The sequence below is a fragment of the Bicyclus anynana genome, chromosome 21, assembly GCF_947172395.1.
Source record: "Bicyclus anynana chromosome 21, ilBicAnyn1.1, whole genome shotgun sequence".
Classification (NCBI taxonomy): Eukaryota; Metazoa; Arthropoda; class Insecta; order Lepidoptera; family Nymphalidae; genus Bicyclus; species Bicyclus anynana.
In genome coordinates this window covers 6,801,792-6,816,189 of record NC_069103.1, presented here as the reverse complement: position 1 = coordinate 6,816,189, position 14,398 = coordinate 6,801,792, and the positions used below count along the sequence as shown (strand labels likewise).

Genomic DNA, 14,398 nt, shown 5'->3' with positions numbered 1-14,398 from the left:
AAAGAATTGATAATAACAGCTTATCACCTTCAAAAAGGGACAAAATATTTCTTGGGCCCCCATCACGCGATGCTTCTGCTCTCGCCCAAACCCAACCCCTTGCTGAGGTCCCATTATGGAGCCTACAGCACTTACTACACAATCAGGGGAAAACCTGTCTGCAAACCTGGTAGAATCACTAGTCACTACAAACATACAAACCTGACGTTTTAAAATAGCGTTTACTCCTACTATAAATTAAGAATTATTTGAATTTAGTTAGATGGGTTTCTAAGTTTTTCTTAGGCACATATTCTTATATCAATAAACTACGATAGTGTTTATTAAAACTGCGTATCATTCTCTAAGATTAACTTCGAGTCCTGCGGTCCGGAAGCCGAGGCAGTTTGCAGCGTGAACTCAACCATCAACTGTTCGGAAGGCGTTTGTGAGGAGGGTCTCATCTGCTGCACCACAGAGAGCTGCGGCCCTGTATGCGTGGATGCTGCCAAGATGCGACTACAGACCGATAGAGTGGATGATACACCTACTAGTAAGGGGCAACCTTTTTTACACATCACTTAAGTCTGAGAGTGAAAACAGTGACAGAGGAGTAAAGCAAGTTGAACTTAAGGTGGCTTAGAATGGACATGTGATGCGGAGAGAATAGAGAGAAAGTAAAGTTACTAAAAGAATGTTAAATCTGCAAGTTGATATGTCGATCCCACTTAAGTAGAATAAGATGGAGATGAAATGCATAGATTAAGAATTGGTCTTACTCTGGCCTTTGCGGAGAAAAAAAATCATAATATAATTAAAAACTCCAAAGCTTTATTGCGATCAAATCAAATCAAGAAACTCAAACTTATCGACTTGAACTGTACTGTGTAGTTGTTAACCCCTGACTTAAAAACTTGGATTTCTAAATACAACAGCTATTCTATTATTTAACAGTGTGCGAATATCTTCGTGACTTCGACGAGAAAATGGAAGGAACTGTTGACGGTATGAAGTTGGCACTGCCAGCCCCGACCTGCCAACCCGATGGCTCGTTCGCACCACAGCAGTGCGCCGGTGGACGCTGTTGGTGTGTCGACTCTTTTGGCACGGAGATACCAGAGACCAGAAGTAGCAATGCTTCTGATGTGGATTGTGACAAGTAAGTTTGACGCGCTAATATTGTTAATTATTTCTTTATTTTAATTTTTACAAAAAAATAAGCCTCGCTAGACACCATTAAAGTTTGCTGCATATCGGTTTCATTGGCTAACGATTAATTCAGTGAGTCTCTAGAGCCGCTACGCTATTATAGTGTGGAGAGCTTGTTGTCTTGCCAATCAGTACCTACGCTTTCAATTTGCAAAACGGTTTATTGAATGATACAACAAATGCTTCTATCTTTTACTTCTAAATTTTATTTATATCTAACTGATGCCCGTGACTTCGTTCACGTAATTAATTTTTTTTTGTAAAATCCGCGGAAGCATCAGATGGTACACGTTTACCTGACGTATTGAAAATTGCAACCAAAGCCGTCGGTCAGTTAGATATTAAAAATATTTAAACAAATACAAAGTAACCAAAGTCTTAAAGCCATTGAGTCGATTTGCTTTGCTTAAACTAAACTCTTAAACTACCTACAATTTTTCTCATCCTCTAGTATATTATCAACTTGCCTCCCCTAGGCAGCTAGGCTATCATATCCCCCCCCTAAGGTATGAACTAGTAACGCTCTAGTACGTCACGACACAGCATGTCAGTCAAATAAAAATCAACAAGTGACATTTAGAATCCACGTCTTTGTCTTCAGGTTGCGATCAGAACTATCATGTTTGGAGCTGACCTGTCGGATGGGCTGTGACTACGGGTTCGAGCTGGGCGCGGGCCGCTGTCCCACATGCAGGTGTCGAGACCCTTGCGCTGGAGTGACGTGTCCCGCAGGGCGTGCGTGCGCGCTCGTAGACGTGGCCTGTGACGCGGACTACTGCCCCCCTGTGCCAGCCTGTGAGTATCATCATTAGCAAGTTGTCGTGTCTGGAGCTGACCTGTCGCATGTCAATGTCCCCTTTTTTGAACGGAACGGGCGATGTCCCTCACAAGAGACTGAGGACGCATAGTGTCCCCGCATTGACTCTTATATTTGGCGGCAAAAGAGGACAGGAACCCTCCTAGTGGAGGAACCCGCTATGCTTAAATCACAATAAAAATATCTAATATACACAACTGAATGGACACATTGTGATGTGAAATAGATTGCCAAGTTGCAGGAAACATAAGAAAAACAAGTTACGGCAAGAGTACGTTAAACCTTCAGCCCTTGCAAATATATATATAATTATGTATTTTTCCAGGTTTACCCCGCAAAGCTGGCCAGTGCCCATACCTAGTGCCATGGACGGGTGCGTGCGAGTGGGCGTGCCGCACGGACGCGGAGTGCGGCGCTGAGCAACGCTGCTGTGCGACTGGTTGCGGCACTGCCTGCACCTCTGTAGTGCATCAATCTGCTTGTCAGCAACGAAGGTGCTATATATGATCCTGAGAACGCACAAAGAGAAAGCATTCAAGCGTTCTGATTAGTTCTGCATATCACAACACTTCTCTTTAAGTTCTGATGCCTAGGGTCCACAGATGCAAAGTTCTGTTCGTTCTGAATTTAGTTCTCTATAATTTAAGCAGCATAGTCTGACCACATACTATCTGCGCGCTGGTAAAGTTACAAACGTTGCTCAGAACGCAGAAATCATAACACTTATAGCTTTCTGCCTTTAATCAAATTGTTATCTTTGGCAAGTTGTTTACTGGTGTATCCTTTTTCACAGAGCACTCGCCTTACACACAGCAGCGGAGAGCGGCAACCCGCCGTCCTGGACATGGGTGCCGGACTGCAGGCCGGACGGAACCTACGCGCAGGTGCAGTGCAGCGGGTCCGGCACTAAAATGTGCTGGTGCGTTGATTCTGTCGGCAATGAAGTGAGTATATCACATTTAATACATCTTAGAATATAATAAACTAGCGGACGTCCTCGACTTATAGAAAGAAAAAAACTTCGTCCTCCCTTAGACCTATTTAATCCGACCCTTCAAAAACCTTTGCTAGCGGACGTCAAGAAAAGTACCTAGCTACACAAAACAGTTGTTAAAAAACTTGTAAAGAGAGCTCAGTTTTTAAACGAGTAGCTACTTTGTTGAAGAAATATATGGAAGTTTCGGAGATTCTCCACTTGATGTTAAGAGAAAAAGCATCGCCTCTCACAAAGCAAGGCTTTGGAGGATATGCTAGGAACTGCGCACTGCCATACGCCCGTAAACCTGTATTCATATATATCAATAATACCACACTGGAACACATCAACCTACTAAAAATCTCTTAAATTACTTGAAAAAATTATATTAATTGTCAACAGATCTCAGGTACCCGATCAACAAATTCGACGCCAAATTGTGATGCACCAGCCAAATGTCCTGACCCTGGATGCGAAGTAGAGGAAATATGCCCTCATGGACGTTTATTGGACAACAAAGGATGTTCCACGTGTGTTTGCAGAGACCCTTGCGCTGAAGCTAAATGTAGAGATGATGAGATATGTGATCTTGTTCCATTAGATTGTGAGGTATAGTAAATTTGTACATTCATCATTACTAAATTTTACACAATAAACATCATCAATTTACTTTTCAGTTAAGTCAATTAATGTCTAAAACTTACAACACAAAAACAACAACTCTAAAGTTTATTTCAGAGCTTTAGTTCTAAATAAAAGTAGGTGTTAGCGTAACTCAACAATATTCAAATTGAAGTCGAGTAATAAGTAAGCAAAAAATTTTAGTGACAGAAGTTAAGTTCTTGTCTAAGTTTGAAAATCAGATAAGCCGAAGAGAATATTTTTCATCATAATGGAAATCACGTGTCTTAAAGGGTGAAATAAGAATGACCCTACCCCCCCCTCCCCTCCCTTCCAATCTCACTCTGAGAGGAGACTCATGCACAACAGTGAAGCCGAATATGGGCTGATAATAAAGATGATGATTTATAACATTTTAGGGAGAAACCTGCCCACCACTTGCCCGTTGCTCCCCTTCGCCGCAATGCCCAGAGGGAGAGCCGCTGCAAGCTCCAGATGGTTCGGGAGCTTTGCTTTGTGGGCCGAGTGCTGCAGCCTGTCCCTACACCCATGCTTGTCGCTTCGCACCCCATGACTCGAGGCCTTCCGTCTGTTGTCCTAAGCCACGTAAGTGTTCTCAGAAATCACCTTCATCCTTTTTTTCTTTTAGTGCCATCTCGGAGATAAATAGCGATTAGGTTTATTTGGCTTATTTAACTGCAGCCTCAAATACTGATTTGAAACTCATATTGAACCACTAATATAAGTTATTGAGCCCAGATGTAGTCAGGCCTTCGTTTGTCCTTTATTCGTCAAACCCTATCTCGACTATTTTGTTATATTCTGCGTCTTCGTGCAGTTTTATAGAGAAGTTAAAAGTCTGACCATTAAACTCACGAACACAGACCATTAAACTCACGAACTTTATATGTATATCAGTAGACTTCATTTTAGCATTACAGTGATGTTTAGCAGTACAACCATGTAATATTTTTGCTAGTGACATCCTTAATGAATTAAAATAATTTCAACAACTAAGCGTCATTTACAACATCGATTTTAAAACTAAAACTCCTCCTTTTTGAAGTCGGTTAATTAGACTCAGCCCAGCAAATATGTGCAGCGCGTAAATATTCTATACCTCGTAGGTTCAATATATGCCTTTATTTTTAACATTTGCATTGGAAATTTTTCAGGAACAGTCTGTTTTGAAAGTAAAGACGAAGGTGATTGTGAAAGTGGCGAGGGTTTGAACACGACGCGATGGCACTTCAATCACGAACGCAACCGGTGTGAGAGGTTCCGCTACCATGGCTGCTCGGGCAACCACAACAACTTCCGGACTAAAGACGAATGCAACTCTGTATGCCCTGGTAAGATCTTCTTTTTAACCGACTTCTTATAGCAATAAATTGACGGACCCTCTGATGTTATGAATAAAACCATCGCTTATAAACAGAGCAACACTTCCTACAAAATGCCGCCCTGTGTCCATCAGGTGTTGACGTGTGTAGTCTCTTGTGCCTGTAATTATACCGGCAATCATGCCCCTGAGACTGGACCTGAGCAATGCTGCAAATAAGCAAGCCTTAGCCGTACCTGACGAACTCTATCAAAATAAGGCTTACTACTAAATATTCTAACAGATACGTCATTCTATTTAACACTGACTGAAAAATTGAGAGATTGATTTGTATTATTTTTAACAGAGAAGAAAGTGAGGGGACAGTTAAAGAAAGAACAGAACAGGAAGAAAATTAAAGGCTCAGAAGGCATGAATTTTGTTTCTGATTTTACATGTTTGTTCTAAACTGTTGGTAACTTTTTTTACGGAGCTGCATTTAATCCAGATAGAGGCTTTTGGGATACCAAAGGGAATATTATTATTATGTTTAATGCAAACACTTTTGACTTTTGATTTACCGCATAATAAAAATTAGCACTTTTCTTGTTTATTGCTTCATGAAAATGTTAAATATATTGCACATATTCTGTTAATAGCACGATTATGTTATTGGTCCTAAATAGCCAATTTGAATAATTTACTTCATGTTTTTTATGCTAAATATATTTGAAACCTTGGGTAAGTAGGTTTCAATTATATCACCAAAAACTTTGAAATATTTTTTTTTAAATAATAATAGCTGGATGTTTGAAAACACAACTACTTCTTTCCTGTTTACGCAATACAATGGATTCTACTTTTGAGTTGAACCTGTAAGCCATTGAGTAATTTGGGATGTTTGTGTTTCAAACGTCTATATTATTTAGGTCTTTGTTGCCTTCACTACACTACATCATACATGTACAATTACGTTTTCTTTATAGTGTTAAGTCCTTGCGAACGATTACGAGAAAAGAACGAAGCCGCTGCTCAGAAGTATGGCAAAGGAACTTTCATTCCCAAGTGTGACGCCAGCGGCGCTTGGGAATCAGTACAGTGCATGTCGCATATTGGTGAGTAAAATAAAACCGTTTTCATTGTAACCAAAGGAAATTAATTCACAATTTGTCTTGTTCCACTTTTGTCTTTCTCATTCTTCGGACCCTCTAATTTAATGTTGTCAGAGTTTTCTCGCTTTTTGTAGTTATCTGATCTACAATTCCTTTAACAAAAGCATAAAAAAGATCATGTAGGTACAGGGCCGGACCGTCCATACGGCGAACGGAGCGGTCGCTCCAGGCGCCAAATCCTAGGGGGCGCCGAAATGGTAAAGACAAGGTTTTAAATATAGACGATCGAAAAGAAATAAATTAAATCGATCGTCTATATTTAAAGCGAAGAGATGAACGCGACGTGCGCTAATTTACTTCTAATAGAGGCGTTTTTCTTTACCTATGGTGCAGGGAGTGCGTTGATTTTAACCCGGTTATATACATGTAATAGAGGGCGCTACGGTGATGATTGCACCCGGGCGCTTCGTGAGCTAGAGTTTTTACCTGTAGTGCATTGGGTGCCTTACACCCGCGTGTCGCGATCTCAGGGGCGCCCAAGCGCCACTCGCCGCGCGGGTTCTATAGGTACTAAGCGGCGCTAGCTAGGGTGATGATTGCACCCGGGCACTACGTGATCGAGAGACGGTATTGTGCCTGATTTTCAATTGGTCTGAGTATGGTCAAAATCTTCGCGTTCCATAAGTTCGTAGCCTAAGTAAACCAGGAAACTACAAAGCTATAATTTTTTAGTTAATTTATTTTTCAACTTTATTTAGCTCAATACACTTATTTTGTTGGCCTGGAAACATTTCTATATCAGCTATTTTTTTTCTTTAAACTCGTAAAAAATGCATAACTTTCATAAAAATTTTGAACTCGATAAGTGCTTTTTCTAGCTGCGGAGATAGATAAAAGTCTGATGGAGACGAGACTAGATCATATGAATATGGTGGTAAGGTAAGAATTCCAAATTATACTGATGAATTTCTGCTATGCTTTTAACAAACGTTTCACACGTTTGTTAAGAGCATAGCAGAAACTCGCAAATTATCCTGATGAAACAAACAAAACTTTTCTTCTCAATGACCATGGCCATTTTTCTTTAATTTGTCCTCTGAAACATCGCAGCAGATTTCACTATTAAGCAGAGTTTATATTTACGCCTTTTTTTAGTAATCCACCGTAATTACATCCCGCGAATCTTAAAAAACTAAGACCATTACTTTTCCAACACGCAAAACTGCTTCTGCCTTTTTGGAACATTTTACCCAAGCGTTTTACCCAAGCGCAAAAAACGCTGCCATTTTACCCAAGCGAAAAAAACGCGCGGCCTTCGGCCGCGCACTTTATACTACACCGGCTTTCGGCCGGTTGTTTGTAATAGGGTTTCTGACTGTGACTATGGCTGGGCATTTTACCCAAGCGCGAAAAAAGCGCTGTCTTTGACCGCGAACTTTATTGTACACCGGTCTTCGGCCGGGGGTTTGTAATAGGGCTTTCGACTGTGGCTATGGCTGGGCATTTTACCCAAGCGCGAAAAACGCGCGGCCTTCGGCCGCGAACTTTATTCTGCACCGACATTCGGCCGGGGGTTTGTAATAGGGCTTCTGACTGTGACTATGGCTGGGCATTTTACCCAAGTGCAAAAAAAGCGCGGTCTTTGGCCGCGAACTTTATTGTACACCGGCCTTCGGCCGGGGGTTTGTAATAGGGCTTTCGACTGTGGCTATGGCTGGGCATTTTACCCAAGCGCGAAAAACGCGCGGCCTTCGGCCGCGAACTTTATTCTGCACCGGCCTTCGGCCGGGGGTTCGTAAAATAGGGCTTCTGACTGTGACTATGGCTGGGCATTTTACCCAAGCGCAAAAAACGCGCGGTCTTCGGCCGCGAACTTTATTTTACACCGGCCTTCAGCCAGGGGTTTGTAATAGAGCTTTCGACTGTGGCTATGGCTGGGCATTTTACCCAAGCGCAAAAAACGCGCGGCCTTCGGCCGCGAACTTTATTCTACACCAGGCTTTGCTAAACCTTTCTTCTTCAAGTTCTTCATTGCAGTGATTAAGTTTATTATTAAAATTAAGATACTCGATTTTTTTTCATGTTAAAAAATACGAGTACCTAGTCACGATTTGTTTGAAGGGATCGCGTGGGGAACGTAACGAATGCATAAAATTTTATTCTATTAATATAGCTATACATTGAATAATGTAGCTTTAACATGAGGGTAATTTAAAAAAAAATAATAAAAAAGAACAACCGACCTTAAAATCATAAAAAAGTTTCCATTAAATTAAAAGCGAAACATAAAACCGTATGTGCTACCTTCTGATCAGTTTGAAGGCGGTACCAAGTTAGTGCTGTGTTACTTAAAGCCGTATCTGAAAATCCAGTTAAAATCTTTATGATTTAAACGGCTTGAATCAAATCGAATCGATTTTTTGAAGTCGGTTAAAAATGTATGACATTCCGATATAAATTAGGCTACGAACTTTTCAAACGTCCTTAGAATATAATGTTAGGAGCAAACAAGAAAGGCGCCATAATTGGATCTCGCTCCATGCTAAAATTTACCTCGGTCCGGCGCTGTGTAGGTACTTGCGAGTAAGTTGGGTATTTATTTACAGTTCTATGGAACGCTTCTTTATTGTCATTCATTCCACTGAGACAGGGAAAATCTTTGCGACACCATATAAACAACTTATAGCCCCTCCAAATGCACTTTTTGCGTTTTATTTGATCAAGATCAGTGCATTCCTTAGTGAAGTTCCAAAGCAAAGAGAGAGAAAGTTCTAGAAAATCAAATATCAGGCTAATAAAGACTTGTACCTTATTGATGTATTGGGAAGGGTACTTCTAATGTTCGCAAACATACCCTGTTTACAGAACATTAATGGTGTAGCTAAAACGTTTTACCCCTATTTTCTACTGTTTGAGAACGTATAATAATAAAATCCCAATTTGCAGATGTGTGCTGGTGTGTAAGCGCCCGAGGAGAACCGCAAAAGGGGTCCCTAGTACGAGGAGCAAAACCAACGTGCAATTTCAGACAAGCTCGTAAATGGGTGCGAAGGGATCCATTAGACGAGAAAGCAAGAGCTGATGAAGGTAAAGAAAGTAATACATACGTGCATGTTTATGTGAAAAAATCCGAGACGTTAACAAAATTGACAAAAATGATGGATTTGTTTTCAGTGCTAGAAGAATTGATCAGACAAATGACAACGTTCAGAGAAGATGAACTCGAAGAAGTAGACGAAGACTTAGATCTCGAGCCCGAACACAGAGGAGGTGATGATCCAATTTCCACAGAAGGTTCATCAAGTGAAGATACATCAGTGCTCTCAGAAGTAATTGAACCGAAGTTAGCCGAAAGTACGAGAAAAAATATAGCGCCAGTCGAAATTGTTGCGGAGAAAATTAGCTTCAAGACCAAGTGTCAGCTGATGCAAGAAGAAATTGATAACGGTAAATTGGAAAATAATATATTATTCTATATATGTAGATTGTTGAGGTCTTTTCGGATTATGTTTCCTACTTCTCTATCAATCGTAACCCATAGTCAAACAGACTACATACGAGTACATCTGTTTGTTCTCCATTCTGACGTGAAACTTTTTAACTTTGCGTAGGCGCTGAGGGTTGGAGGCCCAGATGCATGCCGGATGGATCGTTCGCACCGCGGCAGTGTGGTCGAGCGCGATGCTGGTGCGTGGATGCGGCAGGGCAGGTGCGACCTGGTACCAGCTCCTTTAGCACTGAGCCTTGTGGTAAGTTCCTACCATCCAGCTAATTCAGTACTGAAAAATAATCATTCTGGTTCACATTCATGACTTAAAGTCTCCTCGCTTTTTGTTCACAGAGGTCACACAAATAGAGTCAGCTCTCCTAGAGTTAGAACTGATCGGTGCTGAAGAGGCAATTGGAAATAAGGCCCAAGCTTTACTTGCATCGCGACTCTCCGCTTTGGGCTCCCAAGTGCCAGTAACTGTCAGCAAAGATCGGGAGGCCGTGAAACTACGAGCTATGCTGCCTGGGCCTCGAGCTGCCGATTTGGTTTACCATCTGGAATCGCAGGTAAGCACGTAAACGTTAAAAGTAACACTTTTCGTAATGTGATTTTAGTGTCTGATATTGTGTCTCTTAATCTCGTAAAATATATAAAAGTTTCACCCGCGTAGTTCTCGTTCGCGCTGGAATACGGTGACAAAATATGACCTATGACACTCACAAATAACGTGGTTTTATAGTACGAGTAGTAAAATAATTTTCAAAATCGGTTCAGTAGATCCAGAAATTACCATAAACTTTACAACTTCGTCCGCCCTTAAACCACCTTAATTCGGTCCTGTCGCAAAATCCATTCCTAACGGACGGCTACTTTTATTGTTCTAAACTATCTCCTTGCCATTTAAACGTCAATCAATTTCGAGATTTTGTACATTTAGATTAAATTATGATCTACAGGTCAAAAAGGAAAAGCTATCGGGTGCTAACAAGTCTGACGAAGGCATCATCGGGGCGGATGTCATCCGTAGCGAATACCGACTGGTGGCGCCTATGCCTGCCATTCAGAGGGAGATACTAAGCGAATCCACGGTAAGTTTGGAGTTCTAGCATTTATATCCGAATTTTTGTGACAATTAACGATATAACCAGAATTTGGGTACCTACCAAATTCTAATAAATGTCCTTTAACTGCCTTGCTGGTCCTGTGACTTCGGATCACAAGGTCCTGAGTCTATGAGATACTGAGCTTTTCTTTCTTCTATGAAATATATTCTCTTGATTGAGTTAATCTCAGCCCGGAGTTGGGAAGTCGGTAGTATTAGGCTGCCTGTCCACCAGAGTTGAGCGAGGGAGCGCAGCGGAGAAACGGACTAATGCGGAGCGGAGTAGCGTACTGTGTCTGTCCGGAAGCAGAAGCGAGGGTGCGGAGCAGACAATGTTAAATAAATAAATGTTAAATTTAATTTATTTAACACCGCTCCGTTTCCCCGCTCCCCTTACCGGTATTATAATAACTTTTAACCAATGTCGCAAGTCCCTGTCCACTTGGTTAATATTTCTCCGTTTCTCGGCTCCGCTGCCTCGCTCAGCTTCGGTTGATTGTAAGCCTTAAACCCCCGTGCCGTGGAGATTACGTCAAGCCGTGTGCGTCCCGATCATTATTATTAACATCTGATAGTGTTCGTTAAACAAACATAAACTCTAAGTCAACCAACCCGCATTGGAGCAGATTTGTAGGTCTAATCTGCATGTTAACTCTGAGTGAGCCCTGTAGTGAGCCATTAAAATAGACTAATAGTTATGATTATACGTACTTCTTGGACATAGGTCCTTCTTTAATTTACTATCCAAAAAATTATGTTACGATCGTCTGCTACTCTTAATAGTCATATTACAATCTCAATTGTTTTTTCAGGTTTCCGCAGCTACTTCATATCACACCGCTCTCATCGTCCTAGCAGCGACATCTGCCTTCATAATCAGCATTTTATGTGTGTTAGTGATGCTTTACCGAGCCAGATTACAACGGGAACCCCACAAAGCGGAACGATTCCTTCCAGCAGCGCCTCCCGTATACGTGTTGTCTGCTGACGAAAAAGCGGAATTGGCGAGAGTGTTGCACGCCCCGCCACCACCAGTCCCTCCTAGTGAAGATCACACGAGAGTCTAAAGAGTACATACAATATCAATGTTATCTATCCTCTGAGAGTATGTTTATTTTAGTCGGGGAGCCTAAGTGGGGATTTTGGGATTAACTCAAGCGGGACAGATGCATGTTGTTGAGTACCTCCAACAAGCCCTTGATGTTGGCAAAATAGTTAGGGTAAACAATAAAAACAGAAACACGTCAGATTAAGGCTAAGTAGCGTGCATTTCTAATATTTGAGGGTAACTTAGGAGACACTGAACATTTAATAATTTATATTTCTATGCTTAGGGATTTATTTCTTCAAGAGCCACTAGAATTTTTAATTCGATGAAACTATCCCAAAATGAAATAAAGTTAATGAAACAATATATTATAATCTATCGATTTTCGCAATACGAAACGAAGTGATAAACATTGCCTTCAATCTGAATATGTTTTCCGACCCCTGAAAGCGTAAATATTATAAAACCATATAATCTTCATACATTATACCTCCTCTAGCAAATATAACAATTCCCCGCGAAGTTTTAGTAAATACCTATTTAATATCATGGGCTCCCCTACCATAGAGAACAATGTTGAAAGGGAATGAATTATGGTACCTAATGACGTCACTACGTCACACAAATTAAAAATGACGACCAGATGTAACACGTTAAAAAAATAACAGATTGAGTATTTGAATAACGAACGTAACTTTATATTACCTGCCAAGAATCAAAATGTTCGTCTAAAGAGATAGGAGATAATACAAGAGGCTTTAGATTTTAATAATGATTGATTATTTATGTATTATGTTACATCATATTAAATTACACTATTACAAGCACTTCAGCTTGGCCTAATATTTTTAGGGGTACGAAGCAGCGTTGGCAGCGTTTTATAAATTGTGCTGTGAATGACTATTACCCAACTAATTTGGTCTTCTAATGTTTATAGGCATAGTATAGATTAACGTATATATATTTTAATATACGAGGATACGTACCTAAATTAAACTTATGATTTTAAATTTAGAACTAACTTCATTTTGCAACTCATTTTACCAAAAATATCAAACGGCCAATGGATACATAAGATCATTAAAGTGGATAGCATGAGTTTGATGCTTAAACTTTCTGTGAATAGAGCGTAGGTTGCGAGTAAAGTGATAAAATACGTTTATTTGGAGCCTTGGTTAACCTAGTGATGGTAATCATTTGATAACCTAAAGGTGTGTCTAATAATGCCAGCTTTGTTTTGATAAGTTTAATGACGATCGGGATGGATAAATTATTATTATACGTAATATACTGACATACATAGTACATACTGACGGGTAAGTGCGTCCGCATCGTACGGATCACACGAATCTTTCGTAATCGTTTAATGCGATGCGTCCGTTATATACGATGCGGATCTGTGGACGCATGCCTTTACGCGCCAGTATAAAAATAAATCCTCTTTATGGACTCACGTTCGGATACTTCGCACGTATTAAATCTTAAAAGTTTTTCTTTTTATCGAATATTAGTATATCTTCCGACTGACCAACTCAAGAACTGCCTAATAAAAAATATTGGAAAGTAAATATATTTGTAATTTATTTCAACGTAACTTCGATGTTGGACTTAGAACGATGTCATTGAGAAATAAATCTCGATGTCGGTTTCGGAGGTGGGTAGGGTTTGTTAGTAACTTTAGAATTTGAATAGGGTCCAATTGGCTAGCAACTCGTGATCTTTAATAAACTTCTTTAGTCCTTCATTATCATAAAATAAAATATTAGTGTTTAGGGAATCTCACATGGCCTTGAACGAATTTAATAACTTTGTAAAATAGTTAAGTTTTTTTTGTTTTACGTTTGAGATTTTAGATATGAAGAAATTTTTATTCGTTCTAGCGCACAATGTTTGTATATTTACAAAGTTTATGTACTTACTCGTAATAGACTTCTTCTTCATTTTGAAATTATGATAAATAAAATAATATTTAAGGATTCTTGTATAATAATATCGATAGTATTATAATTATAATCAAATAATTAATTACCTTTTTATTATTACTTTACAAATGAAGTATCTAGTAGTACCTAAGTGCTGTAAAAAGAAAGCGCAGGGGCGGGCGTCGACTAAAACGACGAACGCCTATACGCACCTTTAGTTCCTCTCGCCGAGATTCTCTCAACAGTGTGATTTTATTAAATATAGTCACTTAAATATGAGGGTTTCTCAGTGCAGAACTAATCTAGTCTCTTAATTTCAGTAAAACCTTTCAAATTTGTCTCCATTTTAAGTTTCATCAGGAACTGTACCTAATTTCTAGATATAAGTATTTTGAGATGTAAGCAATTTACGGTTAAATTCAAAATACATATTATGTATTAGGTTTATTGTTTCATTCTTTTTAATTTAGATTATTAGTAAAGTTTTTATTATATTATTATTGAATAGTAAGTATATTATATTATATATTATTTAAAATGTTCATGTAAAATAAAATTAAAAGATAATAATTTTATATTATTTGTTTCATTTATTTTCAAGAAGTCTTTATAATATATCTCAAATATACGTAACTAAATAGAGCCCAACCTTGGGCTCAGGAACAAATTATTCATGACCATACTCATGCTTTGTATGTGACGAGTTGAACAAAACTATGAACGAGGCGAACCATGGTGGTTAGGAGTATTAATTCCGAGCCAGAAAAATAAATTATCACACACAAAGCCATATATTTATGA

At 39.6% G+C, this 14,398-nt stretch overlaps 1 protein-coding gene across 3 annotated transcripts in view; it reads left to right on the top strand.

Annotated features, from left to right (window-relative positions):
• Positions 1-14,172, top strand: part of LOC112057117 (neurogenic locus notch homolog protein 1) — a 72,880-nt gene extending 58,708 nt beyond the window's left edge. For 2 of the 3 annotated variants that reach the window (XM_024097611.2, XM_052888021.1), the window contains exons 10-25: positions 349-532; positions 934-1,138; positions 1,790-1,983; positions 2,331-2,499; positions 2,799-2,949; positions 3,384-3,590; positions 4,022-4,208; positions 4,778-4,954; positions 5,291-5,353; positions 5,910-6,038; positions 8,982-9,122; positions 9,210-9,482; positions 9,647-9,784; positions 9,877-10,091; positions 10,482-10,613; positions 11,440-14,172. In XM_024097611.2, coding sequence (XP_023953379.1) covers positions 349-532; positions 934-1,138; positions 1,790-1,983; positions 2,331-2,499; positions 2,799-2,949; positions 3,384-3,590; positions 4,022-4,208; positions 4,778-4,954; positions 5,291-5,353; positions 5,910-6,038; positions 8,982-9,122; positions 9,210-9,482; positions 9,647-9,784; positions 9,877-10,091; positions 10,482-10,613; positions 11,440-11,694 — 2,820 coding nt within the window. In that variant the 3' untranslated portion in view covers positions 11,695-14,172. The remainder of the gene's footprint in view (positions 1-348; positions 533-933; positions 1,139-1,789; positions 1,984-2,330; positions 2,500-2,798; positions 2,950-3,383; positions 3,591-4,021; positions 4,209-4,777; positions 4,955-5,290; positions 5,354-5,909; positions 6,039-8,981; positions 9,123-9,209; positions 9,483-9,646; positions 9,785-9,876; positions 10,092-10,481; positions 10,614-11,439) is intronic. The other variant, XM_052888022.1, reaches the window with a different exon arrangement.
• The last annotated feature ends 226 nt before the right edge of the window (positions 14,173-14,398 follow it).